At 45.8% G+C, this 13,750-nt stretch overlaps 5 protein-coding genes across 5 annotated transcripts; 2 read left to right on the forward strand and 3 right to left on the reverse strand.

Annotated features, from left to right (window-relative positions):
• Positions 1-970: 970 nt before the first annotated feature.
• LOC121600227 (zinc finger protein 62 homolog) lies at positions 971-7,426 on the reverse strand. Its single transcript, XM_041928645.1, has 6 exons — positions 7,364-7,426; positions 7,093-7,258; positions 6,833-7,017; positions 5,320-6,760; positions 1,164-2,503; positions 971-1,090 (listed from the first exon to the last, which is right to left on the reverse strand). Exons 2-6 carry the CDS (start codon positions 7,213-7,215, stop codon positions 979-981), a joined length of 3,201 nt encoding a protein of 1,066 aa, XP_041784579.1. The 5' UTR covers positions 7,216-7,258; positions 7,364-7,426; the 3' UTR covers positions 971-978.
• Positions 2,666-5,192, forward strand: LOC121590607 (DNA-dependent metalloprotease dvc-1-like). The gene is made up of 2 exons (XM_041910418.1): positions 2,666-3,347; positions 3,427-5,192. The coding sequence occupies exons 1-2, from the start codon at positions 2,946-2,948 to the stop codon at positions 5,137-5,139; spliced, it is 2,115 nt and encodes a 704-aa protein (XP_041766352.1). The 5' UTR covers positions 2,666-2,945; the 3' UTR covers positions 5,140-5,192.
• Positions 7,427-9,142: 1,716 nt separating the features above from the next.
• On the forward strand, positions 9,143-10,200 carry LOC121590404 (aprataxin-like). The gene is made up of 3 exons (XM_041910060.1): positions 9,143-9,433; positions 9,529-9,754; positions 9,846-10,200. Exons 1-3 carry the CDS (start codon positions 9,221-9,223, stop codon positions 10,046-10,048), a joined length of 642 nt encoding a protein of 213 aa, XP_041765994.1. The 5' UTR covers positions 9,143-9,220; the 3' UTR covers positions 10,049-10,200.
• An 18-nt stretch (positions 10,201-10,218) lies between these two features.
• LOC121590403 (transcriptional adapter 1-like) lies at positions 10,219-11,559 on the reverse strand. The gene is made up of 2 exons (XM_041910059.1): positions 10,565-11,559; positions 10,219-10,436 (listed from the first exon to the last, which is right to left on the reverse strand). Exons 1-2 carry the CDS (start codon positions 11,434-11,436, stop codon positions 10,310-10,312), a joined length of 999 nt encoding a protein of 332 aa, XP_041765993.1. The 5' UTR covers positions 11,437-11,559; the 3' UTR covers positions 10,219-10,309.
• Positions 11,560-11,814: 255 nt separating this feature from the next.
• LOC121587791 (CAAX prenyl protease 2) lies at positions 11,815-13,649 on the reverse strand. The gene is made up of 2 exons (XM_041904943.1): positions 13,247-13,649; positions 11,815-13,125 (listed from the first exon to the last, which is right to left on the reverse strand). Exons 1-2 carry the CDS (start codon positions 13,393-13,395, stop codon positions 12,372-12,374), a joined length of 903 nt encoding a protein of 300 aa, XP_041760877.1. The 5' UTR covers positions 13,396-13,649; the 3' UTR covers positions 11,815-12,371.
• Between the last annotated feature and the right edge of the window lie 101 nt (positions 13,650-13,750).

The raw sequence follows: 13,750 nt of genomic DNA on the forward strand, positions 1-13,750 counted from the left end.
ATGAGGCGCATGCGCACAAGGCAAAAACGTGAACCGTTTCGAACCACGTGCGAGCTATCGAGGAAATGGGAATGAAAGCTCTATTTGGAATTTATGTTTCTATACATTTTTTAAAGATAGTTTTTCTCTACAAATCTAGAATGTCCAGCTATCTTAGAACGAATAGTTCTACCCAACTGTTTGATAATTATTGTTTTTAATTTCATACTTTTTTCAATTTTATCGCAAATCTACCAAGAATTCTTAACGTCTCTTATGAGAATATGTAACGTATATACAAAGTTAAATTTAAATTTGTTAATATTACCGTAATTATTCAATTACTCTTCATTCTTCTCCCATTCTTCACATTCTTCCCATTGAATGGAAGCCATTAATTGAGATTGGCTATCAACGAATTAATTATCCGACAAACTGAATAAACCACTTTTCTGATGGGTCCGATATTTAAAAACGCCGCGACAACCGTAATTGGATTAAGTTTGCCAGAAGACGCTTATGTTCTTGGCTATCTATAACCTATTGGTGTATCTATAGCAGTACAATCAGTCTTACACACGGGAGCTAGGTCCATGTAGGGCTAAAACCCATAACAGACATGTTGTAAGGTCGTGCAACATACACCAAGTGTCCGAGACTTCGAATTGGAGGTCGAATATAACAAAAAATCTCACTACGTTCGTTAAGTACAACGTTATCACTGAATGTGAAATTGCTCGTGTTTTTCAATATTGCACGACTGTTTTCCTATTTTGAATATGTTTGAACAGAACAAACTGAATACACACTTCTCAATTTCATTTAAAAGCGCAATCAACCTTCATGATCTCCATCGATATTCATTATAGTTTCTGAACTATTATATTTCGTTTCATCAAACAACACACTGGTTTGAAAATAAGACTGATGGGTGGTGGTATCGTTTTGTCCATCAAAGTGTTTTCCTTTGATTGGTTTCGTTGCCCATTCCGCTGGAGTTCATTTTTTACGATCACCCAACCTTTTTTGCTTCGGTGTTGAATAAAGCTTGACGCCCTCGATCACCATATTGTGCACGCGTATTTTGTGTTGCGTCAACATGTAGTTAAACCTGCAATAAACAGAACATACAATTGTGCGTTCGTTTAACACTTTCCATTATGAGCAATAGAAAATACACTCACCTGTATCCCTTGCCGCAGAATTCACAGTGAATCCGGTCGCCTGTGTGCAGCATCATGTGCAGCTTCAGCTTGTGTGGTACAGGAAATGCTTTACCGCACACTTTACACACATGCTTCAGTGTGTTTCCTTTGTGGGTATTCATGTGACGCTGCAATCCTTTCTTCCAGCTGTACGGCATGCCGCATATTTTGCACGGAAAGGTTTTGCGCTCGTGTTTCGACTCGATGTGCTCCACCAGCGCCCGACGCTGCTTGAACTCGTGGCCACATATAGTGCACTGGTGATCGCGACGCTCACTGTGCACGAGTAGGTGTGCTTTAAGTCCGTTAAGCGATTTAAATGCATTGCCGCACACTTCACAAATGTGTTTGGTTTCCGTAATTGGTGTGGTGGCATCCTTTTTAGCTGGAGCACGATACTCGTCCCTATCTGATGATGACAGGTTGCCCGTAAACTCTTCAGAAGAGGAATCGTCTCCGTAGTCAATCGAATAGTCGTCCGAAATGAGCTGATTGTCGGGTTCGGTTAGTTCGATAACTTCTTCGGATTCCTCCGCTGTACCAGCCGGCAGCTCCTCACCGTACGATTCAAACTCGTACTCGTTGGCAAATTGCTCTTCCGTGACCTGCGTTGATGTCGTGTCGATCACGATTTCTTCACATTCAGCCGGAAAAGATTCTTTGGTTGCGAAGATGCCCCCTTCCAGATTGCTGCTTTCTTGGATAGATTTCGTTGCAACAGCTGCCTCCGTGGGTTCAGGACATTTTGCCACACGTGGCTTGCTGAAAATTGCCTTTAAAGTTTCCTGCGCTTGGGTACACGTCTTCCAGAATGCTTGGATCCCATTGGCCGTTACTTTGCAGCTATAGCAAACACCGACTGGTAGCTTGGAGGAATCGGAAAGATGTAACTGATGTTGAAATATCTTATCGAGCTTCAATAATAAATCCGGTTCATCCGAAATGTGCGTGGTTTGAGCTTGCCCGCACAACCGGCAGTAGGATTCTCTCTTCACGTTCGGTGCATTGTTTTGTGTAGCTCCATCGTTTAAAGGATTCGGTGTATTGGCTGGACATTCAACGTTTCGCGTAGGTAAAGCTCCTAGGGCAAGCCTCGGCACCTTATACCGCCTGTTGATGAGATCCTTTTCGAAGTGCTCCTCACATATCAATATTTTACTCGGCAGCTTGCTGAGGGGGATCGCATTTACCCAGCCGGACTTAATCCACCAGTTCTCGAATTCTCGCGTACGAGTGAAAGGAAACACCACGAAGTCGCGAATTTTCGGCACACACTTGGGGAAAAAGCAAATGCTTCCCATAATTACTGTAATAAGACGCTATTGTTGCGCGTCGCTCTCCGTACAGTGGATGTTATTGAGGTATTGACCTAATGTTGGACATATGTGTCTATTGGTTGTTGACAATTGTCATGTCAGCATGGACTATGGGCGAAGGAAAGGGACATTTTAATCATTTTCTTGGCCCAACACAATTCAATGTTTTTTCCACTTTTTAATGATTACTTTGCAAAGATGTGTTAGTATATATTTAAAATTATATGTTATTCAAAAAAAATGCGGTGCCTAAGAGTTTATGTTAGGAAATTCTCACATCCAGTCATTTGCACTCACTGTGATCTGACAGGTAAACAAACTACGCAATTGTCATTCCATCTAGTGTCGGCAGGTCTGTTGCTCGCCAGGGGCTGCGGAATGTTTGGTGAAATACGTTGCATTTGAGCAAAAAGAGAACTCAGCACCAACGGGGAAACGCACCGCCATGGGAAAGGACGTGAATCTTGACTGTACGCAAAATCTGGTACATCCCGACTGGGAAATACTAGATCCAACGCCAGACATTTTCTCCCTCTTCCCGCTGTTCGATCGGAAGTTCTTCCAGGGCCGACTGTCTTGTGTACAACTGGAGTGGAGTAAGAAAATGTACAACTGTGCTGGAATATGCTATCAACGCTCAAATCGACTGGGGAAAAGCTGCATTATAAGACTGAGCGAGCCGCTGCTCAAGCTGCGGCCACGGAAGGATTTGATCCAAACGCTCCTGCATGAAATGATACACGCCTACTGCTTTGTGTTGGGAATCCGCGAAGGAAATGGTGGGCACGGACCGACGTTTAAAAAAATTATGAATGGCATCAATAAAATAGCAGGCACTAACATTACGGTAAGCATTATTTGAAGAAAATACAATGAACCAATTCGGTCATTGTGCTAACTACTAACTCCATCCATACCCATTGCAGGTTTACCACAGCTTCCACGACGAAGTTGACCTGTACAAGACGCATTGGTGGAAGTGTAACGGCCCATGCCAGCATCGGCATCCGTTTTATGGGCTGGTGAAGCGCACAACCAACCGCAAACCGGGTACGTACGACTTTTGGTGGCAAGAGCATCAAAATACGTGTGGCGGTGAATTCATCAAAATACGCGAACCCTCCCCTAAGCGGAAGCGAGCCGTAACCAACAAGGAAAACATACTGGGATCTCAGACGCCCAGTCAGCCACGCCGGTCGCAGGATTCGAAACCGAGAGCTACTCCAAATAATCAGAAAAATGTTATATCTAATTACTTCAACAACTCTACCACCGTCAGCATTCCCACGAAAAAACCGACCTACACGACTGGAGCAAAGCCAAACTTTGGTGGGGGTACGTTAGTGATTAGAAAACCGCCGACGACGCAGACGCGTCCCGTAATCCCAAAAAAAGAAAAGCCTCCTTCGCCCATTCGTAAGGTACCACCTCCTGTCCAGAAACCCCCAGCGGAAGGTAACCTACGTAACGTGAGGCAGTTTAAAGATCTATCGAGCGACGAGGAAGGTCCGCCAAAAGCAAAGAAACCTCCAGTTCCGATATTTTCGGGTACGGGATTCGTGCTAGGGACAGCTTCCACCGACAGTGCTGGTGCGCGAAGAAGTCGACTTTTGGACAAATTTTCTTCAACCAGCGGCGGTGCCAAACCATCTTCGACTAAAAAACCGCGAACCGAGCGAACAGAACCCAAGCCTAGTAGCAGCAACGCGGTAGAATCCATCCTGCTATCCGACGACTCAGATGGCGTATTCGAGGAGATAGATTTAACCGAGGTTGGGCGAACGGTAGAAAACATAAAAAAGGAACGGCAAGATGCGATCAAGAAGGAAATTGTTGATTCGCTCACAAACGATGATATGGATGAGATTGACCTCATTGACGACGACTACGATGACGAGCTGGCGGATGAAGGGCTCTCTTCGATCGACGATACTCTGCTCGACCGATCGGTTATTGATGAACTGTTTAACGATAGCGATGAGCTGATAGAGGACTTCAATCGTACGAATGCACAAATCAAGATTGAAAAGCCGGACGACGAAATCGTTTCGTGTCCGATGTGTCTGAAAAAAGTGACCCGCGGTAAGATCGGTGATCATCTCGAAGACTGCTATGCGCATATTTCCGGTGAGCCGAAGACAGTCACCAAGAAAAAACCGCCTGTGACAAGGGAGCAAACCTCGAGCGCTACATTGTCTGGAACGAGCCGGGATGGGAGCCGGCCATCAACATCGCGGGCAACGAGCAACGATGAAAGCCGACCGTCTACATCGGGGGCAACGCCTGCCAGAAGAGCATCAGCTGTGTCGAAGAAAGCGGATGATATGATTACGGCTCACCAGCAACTTCTGCGTGATTGTGGGTACGGAGAGGCAGACATCACGGCTGTGCTGCAGGACATTAGTATGGAGGAAATGCCTGCACCAACCATGACGTCTTTGAGACAGCAAGTCCTACGGGACTGTGGCTACTCGGAAGAAGACATATTACGCGTGCTCGATGATGCATCGCCCGAGGAGTTGCCGGACAACGACGTGGAATTTATCTCTGCAGTGGAAAGCTGCGACTGCCCTATCTGTGGTAAGAAGGTGGCACTCAACTTAATAAACCAACACCTCGACCAGTGTCTTATGAAGTAAGGTTGGAATGTTATGTTTGAATAAAAAATAACTCATTTCGAAACTGTTTTTAAGTATCTGTGGACGTGGATCTGTTAATTTGCGAATACTACGCTTCTAATAAGGAGCATAATTGATGTTGGTAGAAACGAAACGGTTTTTTCTTACGTGTGTTTATCTCGATCATTTCGTAGATTCTCAACTAACACCGGCATTGTTCTGTGCTATTGTTTCGATCTCTATGCACGCTTCGGGAGGATATTCCTGCACGACAGTCTGGCGATCGTTGGTGGTACCATCATTCACATCCTCAATTTCACGTTTGTGAGACTTTAAATGGATGCGCAAATTGTTCTTGGTGGAAAAACACTTTCCGCAATGTTGACACATTTCCGATTTTTCACCGGTGTGTGTAGTGTAATGCGCCCGCAGCTGCTTTGCCGTCGCAAACAACCGCTTGCACTGATCACACTCATACTCCTTAAAGTGTGCCTGCAGATGGGAGATCATATTGTTGACCTTATCGGTGCTGTACCTGTCACAGTGATTGCACTTGTACTGCAGCGGATCGCGGCTCAGTATCGTGTAGTGCTCGACCCACGATTTGGCCGGCCTGTAGTTGTAGTTTTTGGCGTGCACCTTCAGGTGCAGTATCAGATTAAACGACGTATTAAACTTTTTCGGACACAGAGTACACGGATAGCTCCGCTCCTGCGAGTGCTTCTTCAGATGCACGTCGTACGATTCGATCGTTTGAAGTACCTTTTTGCAAACGACACACTCGTACCCCCGGTCCTCGTTGTGCGTCAGCTCGTGATTGCGCCGCTTGTTGGGATGGTTGAACACCATGTCACACCTGCTACATTTCAGCATGGTGGTATGGTACTTCATGTGCTGCTTGAGTGCAGCCTCCGAGCCGTACTGCTTCCCACATATCTCACAGTGCACGATGCAGGGTGCCCCACCAGCCAGATGGTACGTTTGCGTGTGGTAATATTTTCCCGCCGCATTGCTATAGCGACGATCGCAGTAGTCACATTTGATCGGCTGTTCGTGCATCTTCATGTGCGTGTTCAAGGTGCGCACCCGTGTTAATACGATCGTCTCCATGACACACTGCTTGCAGGTGTACGGAAGGTAATCAACGTGGGTAGCTAAATGTTCTATCAGCGCCTTCCGTGAGCCTAATGGTTCGCTGCTACAAATATAGCATTTAAAATCGTGCAGCGTAGGCACTGGTTCTGCTTTGTCTTTCAAGTTTCGTTTCTTCGGCTTTGAAGAGGCTGCCTGCTGTCGTACCGATGTTACAGTCTCCATGCACATATCCTCAGTCGTTGTAGAGCTTTGATTCATTTGACAGTCTGTAGAGGAACTTTCTACTGGGATATACGATCGATCCACACTATCATTGTCGTATTCAAAATCATCACTCGATTGTGGCTCATCATGTGTTCCCGTGCTGTACTCAGTAGTAACGGCTAACCGCTTACTTTGAGTGCGAATACGTTTCGATCTACGGGATGGTTCGGGTTCCATCCGATTCTCCTTTTGGAATTTATACTTAATTACCTCTGCATTGTTGCTCATATGGGAGCTTTCCAAGGCAGATGCCAGGGCTTCCAAATTGGATACTTCATTAGAACTGCAAAATGAACGGATTATTTCAGTTATCCTATTTCCTAGCGAAGGTAGGATCCAGCATCCGTATACTTACTGTGGCCCAGCTACTGGCAGCGTATGATTGGCAGAATCTTTTCGATTGTCATTCAACCGGGTTGTAATTGCGTCTCGAAGCTTACGGTCGGATTCACGAAACAACTTTACATGTTGCTCGATCGTTCTTAGCTTTGCGATGCACGTGCCACATACCATTTTGGAAAATGGATCATCCGCTGCAATCTGGAAAGAGCAAACTCTTTTCACTCCACTGCATCGTTTACCCGCCGTGCATTTCTGCTTGTCCACATCACATACCTCCAATCCTACATTGTTGCGTATGATGGTTAGCAGTTCCCGATCTACGCTAGAGCCAAACAGGGAACACACATCTTTCGACGAGCCGAGACACAATCGGCAAGCACAGTTTTCCGATTCCATTTCTTTGGATCGGCTGCCGCGAGCAGCAAGAGTTGGCGATAAACTGTAAACATAAACAAATGGTTGAAGTTCCGCTCACCTCGTTCCAACAACAGCTTTGACAGCTTCTCTCTCTTTCGTGAGAGCGGTGTTTACTTCTCATTCTCACTTTGCTATGCTGCCGCGCTGTTGAGACGATTTGGCGGGCTCCAAATACTTTCATGAGGCAAACAGCCACATCACGTTGTCTCCAAAGCACGTTTGTAATCGGATGAACAATTTCGTCATTTTTTATGCGTATTCCAGCTACGCGGGTAGGAAATTTGAATTTCTATGCAGAAGCCGGCTGCTTGTGTTGAGGATCGTAAACTGCTACCAACGCCCTTACGCGTATGGTGACTGGATGAAACAGATCAGAGCTTCAGCAGCTTTTGCGATTGATGACTAATCTGTTTGTGCACGCTTTGCGCAGAGAACATGCTTCGCAAGGCACAACTGTGAAAGGAGCACATACTAGTGATAGGCGGGTCGACCCGGCTCGTAGCCATCCGTAAGCGACCCGGAGTCGTTCGGGTCGACCCAAAAGGTGCAAGTAGGTTCAGTAGGTGCAACGACTCCGGTAGGTGCATGAAAGCATAAGCGACTCCGACCCATTGATGCAACGAGTTCGGGTCGGGTTGGGCCAAGGGGGGTTTATTCCGACCCGCTGGTGCACCGAGTTCGGGTCAACCCGAATGATGAGTAGGTGCAAGAAAGCATAAGCGACTCCGACCCGTTGGTGCAGCGAGTTCGGGTCGGGTCGGGTCGGATTGAACCTATCTTGACTCATCACCTACTCATCAGTCGGGTTGACCCGAACTCGTTGCACCAGCGGGTCGGATTTGATTCCGACTTCGACCTAGCGCACCCGCTGCACCCACGGGTCGGAATCGATTCCGACTGACTCGCACCCGACTCCGGGCCGGGTCGTGAAATGAATCGTACGAACCACCACTAGTCCATACACATCTCGCTATTGCATCGATGCCTGTGACCCTACCCAACACTGCTTCACGTTGTTCTTTAAAAAAAGCGACAACACAGCGAACGCATATGTGAAAGAGTGTAGTTGTGGCTTTCAGTTGTACTTACGTGCCTTTTCTGCAATGCTTGAAAGATTGTTGGAGAATTTTCTTATGTAGAAGGATCCCACCCACACATTATGCTTACAATTCAATGCTCGCCCAAACTCAAATGCAATAATGATTTGTTTACTTATCAACGACAATGTATGAGACATTACCATGCTTTCAAACAAATTGCTAACGCAGTAATGCAAAGACAAAACAATCATTCTTCTCGCCTTACCTAAAGAAGAACGAACGAACACAGGGATATGAAAAAAAGGCCACACCCAGATAACAGTATTGACTGTGCTGTTGTCTCAACAATGCCTGAACACTGCTTCTAGACAACAGCGCGGCTCTCGCATTTTGCTTCATTTTAGAACTTTATTTAGAAAAAGTGGAATCAACTCGTCATGTAGAAACAACAACGTTAATGCCTGAGGTCTAGAAAAGGTTGTGGCTTCTTCTTCTTTTGGCTCAACAACCGTTGTGTTCTTTTGGCCCAACAACTACTTATGGGCCCCGATCCATTCGGGGCTCGAACCCATGACGGACATGTTGTTATGTCGTACGAATTGAAAACTGTACCACGAAACAAGCTGGTGACTACATTTTTTAAATGTGAATTTTTGCCAAAAATTTTACAAACGATCTGCCAGAATGTGCGTATCTGTAATAAACTGTGATACGAAAATATAGTCGTGGTTCCCTCCATTCACACGAAATCCAAAACGCATCTCAACGTCAACGAAAGAGACGGTAGCACAAGTCGAGAAAAGGAGAAGAAAACATATATTAGAATTTGTCTCATGGGTACTGCGTTGCGATGATAGGCTCCCACAGTCCTGAACAACCGCTAGCAGTTGCCTCCAGCAGTCTAGTTTAGTGTTCAATTCTCAGTACTGGTGGACTAACGGGCGATGGAAACTGCACCATGCACCATGGCTAATTCCGAGCCAGAAACTGCCCAACTTGTGGCCGAACATTGGTCGTATCAATTAGTGCGCGAATTAAACGATGAAAGTCTACATTTAAAAAGTACCAGCAAATCCATCGCCATACGTGATTTATATCCTAAGGCTCGCTATCACTTTCTAGTGCTGCCAAGAAAGGATATTGATACTTTGCACGAGGTAGGGATAGGCAGGCTGTTTGGCGGATTCTTTTGGTTCGAAACACTAATCTCTGTTTACTACAACCCCACCGTTTGACTTACGGTTGGATGCAGCTAACAATTGCAGACGTTGCGCTGCTGGAGGACATGTACGGGCTGGCACAAAGTGTGATCAAGGAAAGCGGACTGGATTCGAAAATGTTCAACTTTGGATACCACCTAAAGCCGAACATGAAACGGTTGCATCTGCATGTGATTTCGAAGGACTTTGATTCGCCGAGCTTGAAGCGAAGACATCACTGGACAATTTTCAATTCAGACATTTTTCAGACGCACGATGGTAGGTTTGTTTTTTTTCTCTCTCTCCTCGGTAAGGACTTTCTAAGCTGATTTTAATATTTTAATGATCTGAGTATGGTTTTTCCTATTAGCGGTATTGACTGAGCTGAAAATGCATGGAAAGATATACGAACGTCCGGATGCCTACATTGCAGCATTACGCAAAGGGCCATTAAAGTGTAACGTCTGTTTGTATGAAACAGATAATTTACAGACGATGAAAAAACATATCACCATTCATACCAAACCGCAACTTATGTTACCGTTTTTCCCAATCAATACGGCAATAATGTAGTGTACAGGACATTCAGTGAAGCGTTTAGTTTCCCTAACCTTTGATTTGGCTTATAGCACTCAAGATACAAAGGAGCTGATCAGTACAAAACATTTACACATGTTCTTCGCAAAGAATAATTCACCAGTAGAATAAGTTTATAAAAATAAACTTTGCAGAAAGCATTTAAGTTCGTACGTATCGGTATATATTTATTACTGTTCACATCAAACTATTAAACAAATATGTGTAATTCAAAGCTGTACAATCGTCTAATTAATGCTATGAAAGCTGGCTTGAAATGCGCTCTATGTTCATCGAGTACACCGAGTGCGAGGATATTAAATTCCGATCTTGCAATGCTCTATAAAGCTCTAAGGCGTTTATCTTGCGGCTGACACTAGGATACCTGTAATCAGGCAATACAAAAAACATATATTAATTTTCTGTCGTGCACAGAAATGGATGCTAATTGTATGTTATAATAGATGGCGTGACCGCGTAAATTATACGCGACATACGTGTTGCATGACTTACAAGTTTTCACAGCTCGCCAAAAAGGTGGAATCCGTTGGTGGCGTTTTCACGTAACACAGAATTTCTCTGTCCAGTTCCATCGGTTCGTCATCGATTTTGGTTTTGGTAACTGTGTTCCGCACATCCATAGGATCCATCCCACGACCCACGTCATAGTAGAACGTCCCGTTAGCAGTGACGCGGTAATGCTTGCGCGCCATAATCACGGCGGAAAGAATGTTTTTCAGCAACACTTGCACCGAGCTTACGATAAGCTCGACCGCAGCATCATCGGCACTGGCTAGCCCGTGCTCCCACGCACCTACGAGGAGACGACCGAGCACCAGCCCATTATCTGGCAGAAACAGTTCCTGTGCGGCGTAGCGCATCGTTGGAAGCGTTGCGCCACACTGCGTGGAAGAGCCGTGATCCTGGTCTGGACCAGTGGGTTCGCGTGGAATGTAATCATACGGTGACATGGGTTCGAAGGTGGATCGATCAGATGACGATTTGGAGGAGCGTTTGCGCTTCTTGCTGCTGCGCCCGTCCGCCTGCTGCATCGATGACAGACAACTGTAGCCCGTTCCGTCACCGGCGGCACCGTACACACTGGACGGTGAAACCATTTGCGCTCCATCGAAATGATTGGCGGACGATTGGGGAACGGAAACGGCATCGATTTTGTTCAGAATTGCCAGCAGGAAGCGGTTGTGCAAGTGCAGTTGATTTGGGCTGAACAGTTTGCGGCATTCGAGGTCGAACTCCTCTTTGGAGAGTTTCTTGCGAAACCACAGCTTCATGTTGGTCAAGTACATCGTCCACTTGTCGCCCAATACCAACATGAGCGCTTGTTTGGCGCTGTCCACTTCGGTGCTTTCGACGCTAGAGCTCATTTTATTGCATTGCACTGAAAACAGGGGGAAATATTAAATACAATTTTCTCTACGAACAAAAACAGTCCTTCGGAGCACTCTTGTTTACAAAATGTTGCGGCTGTCAAAGACCCACAAGCTAAAGCCGCGTATAAACGTGTGTCGCCGAATGCACAGTAAGAAACATTTGTAGGGTTCTGAAGGCGGTTTCCATGGTAATTGGGAAAGCTTACGATCACCGTTGGGCTTCTGGTAGCAATAATAATTGTAAAAAGGTCGATAGTCCCTACAAAAAAAGATTTTGAAATGATTTTACAAAATTTTTGATGATGATGATTTTACAACATTTTTTGCCTGTTTGGGAAAATTGTGGTTCAGAAAATTGCATTGGAACTACAATCAGTTTTAGCTAATTACCATACTTTATTATAACACAAAACATTTCTCAAAACAGTCTTTCTCACAATGTGATGTGACTCGTGTTCATGCTTTTCGGATTCGAAGTGCACTCGGGTGTTCATTTTAATTGTTCCCCCTACTATTTCCTAACAGCACAGTTTGTTGGTATGTACCATCTGTATGTGGTTGTAATTGTAAATGTTGTAACTCGAGCGAGTTCTGGGATGGCATGGAATAAATTATTCTAGATAAGAAATAGTAGCGCGCGTAATGGCTAGTTTCATTCATCGGTGTATCTATCTCACTATTTTGAACAGATCGCTTTGTTTCAACTGAAATCGTGATGCAGATTGAGTTTTCTTATACAGCTTATTTTGAGACAGAAAGCCTATAATAACACACGTACGGTACGAGGGAAACAATTAGGATACCACTTAGTCACACTAGAATGGATCGAGTTTTGTTAAATAAGCAAGACATAGAACACATACGTATGTTAAGGGAAATGGAACAACCAGGCAAGTAGCGCAATGGCACAATCGTCTCTTCTCGTAAAGTTATAGTTCACCAGCCCAGAACAAATTGTTAGTGTACCAGCTTGGCGTTGTTAGCGTAGGCAGTAGGACAATCCACCCGACCAGCCCGAGCACATAAAATCCAATGAACAGATACTTTTTACGTTGCGGTTGCGATTGCACCTCCTGGACGTCGGGAAATCCCATATGGTTGCAGAAGGCATGCACAACGAACGGTGCGACAAAATGTCCCGACCGCACGAATAGATGTGCCGAGTAGATGCCAAAGATGGTGGTGTAGAAAAATTGGAAGAACGATATTATCAGCACCTCCCGCAGTGGGCGCCCGTTCTGCAGGCGCTCCTTAATATGGTGCAGATGCGCCAGCCCGAACAGAAGCGGTGTGATCAGCATTGCGATTGATGGTCGAAACGTTTGCAACAGCAGGGGCAACATACAGGCACGAAAGGTGAATTCCTCCGACAGTGGCGCCACCAGGTGGTTCCGCAGCCACACCAGATTGCGCACCGCATTCATCCAGTACATCGGCTCGGAGTAGATGCGCCAGATGCCGTTCGATAGCTGTACGCTGAGCGGACCGAGAAACAGAACCATCGTGAGGAGCAGGGGAACGAACGTGGCGGTAAACAGCCCTTCCTTCCGGAAGCCCATTATCTGCCACATCGTGTACCGCTGGAACACATCCTTGCTGGTAAGGGTTAGCACGAAAAATGGAGCTACGAGCATTACCACAAACACGCTAAAAAACCGTCGCTTTATGGTTGAAGGATGATCGCTAAAATGGGACGGATATTAACACAGGCGTTGGTTACCGTTGGTCGGATATGGATGAAGCGTAGACCTCGGGGTTGGGGATGTTGATGTATTGCCAGCAGTGGGAAGCAGCATTATCTTACCGGTCGTGTTTGGAGTTCCATACGTACAAGCTAGCGACATAAATTACGGATATCGCAAAACAGGCCCCAACCGACACCAAGGGCGATAGGTAAACGGTCACTGTGCCCGCGGCCTCCGGATGCTGTTCCGTGGTTATCTCGTTTGCCATACCGGCAGACCAAATCCTCACGAACAGATCCCAGCGCTGCAAAATCGGTACCAGCTGTTCCACTTTGGCATTCGTTTAGCAAGCTAGTGATGCGGTATGGCAAGTACCGCCAGGGAGTTCGACGCAGGACCGAGGGGGAAGCAAACGAGCAAAAAATAATCGCAACGTTTGAATAATGCTCTCCACCGATCGTTTGGTGTGGAGAAAAAGTTATGCACAGCCGTAAATAGTGCACCAAAGACAACAAACATCAATAATAATAACACCTCCCTCTGGGCAGCTGAACAGCTGTCATTGTGCAGCTGTTTTTAGCTGCCCATTCGCTAGAAGGGTTAATTCAGCAGCTCAGCAACAG

This window comes from Anopheles merus, chromosome 2R (genome assembly GCF_017562075.2).
Source record: "Anopheles merus strain MAF chromosome 2R, AmerM5.1, whole genome shotgun sequence".
Classification (NCBI taxonomy): Eukaryota; Metazoa; Arthropoda; class Insecta; order Diptera; family Culicidae; genus Anopheles; species Anopheles merus.

What these genes read in the sequence shown, in the direction of transcription:
- LOC121590607 (XM_041910418.1), top strand. Translation starts at nt 2,946, where the DNA reads ATGGGAAAGGACGTGAATCTTGACTGTACGCAAAATCTGGTACATCCC. An exon ending in TAGCAGGCACTAACATTACG is followed by an intron (nt 3,348 to 3,426) that starts GTAAGCATTATT and finishes TACCCATTGCAG; the next exon opens with GTTTACCACAGCTTCCACGA.
- LOC121600227 (XM_041928645.1), bottom strand. Translation starts at nt 7,215, where the DNA reads ATGGAATCGGAAAACTGTGCTTGCCGATTGTGTCTCGGCTCGTCGAAA. An exon ending in GCAACAATGTAGGATTGGAG is followed by an intron (nt 7,018 to 7,092) that starts GTATGTGATGTG and finishes TGCTCTTTCCAG; the next exon opens with ATTGCAGCGGATGATCCATT. An exon ending in CTGCCAGTAGCTGGGCCACA is followed by an intron (nt 6,761 to 6,832) that starts GTAAGTATACGG and finishes TTCATTTTGCAG; the next exon opens with TTCTAATGAAGTATCCAATT.
- LOC121590404 (XM_041910060.1), top strand. Translation starts at nt 9,221, where the DNA reads ATGGAAACTGCACCATGCACCATGGCTAATTCCGAGCCAGAAACTGCC. An exon ending in ATATTGATACTTTGCACGAG is followed by an intron (nt 9,434 to 9,528) that starts GTAGGGATAGGC and finishes GGTTGGATGCAG; the next exon opens with CTAACAATTGCAGACGTTGC. An exon ending in CATTTTTCAGACGCACGATG is followed by an intron (nt 9,755 to 9,845) that starts GTAGGTTTGTTT and finishes TTTTCCTATTAG; the next exon opens with CGGTATTGACTGAGCTGAAA.
- LOC121590403 (XM_041910059.1), bottom strand. Translation starts at nt 11,436, where the DNA reads ATGAGCTCTAGCGTCGAAAGCACCGAAGTGGACAGCGCCAAACAAGCG. An exon ending in TTGGCGAGCTGTGAAAACTT is followed by an intron (nt 10,437 to 10,564) that starts GTAAGTCATGCA and finishes GCCTGATTACAG; the next exon opens with GTATCCTAGTGTCAGCCGCA.
- LOC121587791 (XM_041904943.1), bottom strand. Translation starts at nt 13,395, where the DNA reads ATGGCAAACGAGATAACCACGGAACAGCATCCGGAGGCCGCGGGCACA. An exon ending in TGGAACTCCAAACACGACCG is followed by an intron (nt 13,126 to 13,246) that starts GTAAGATAATGC and finishes GTCCCATTTTAG; the next exon opens with CGATCATCCTTCAACCATAA.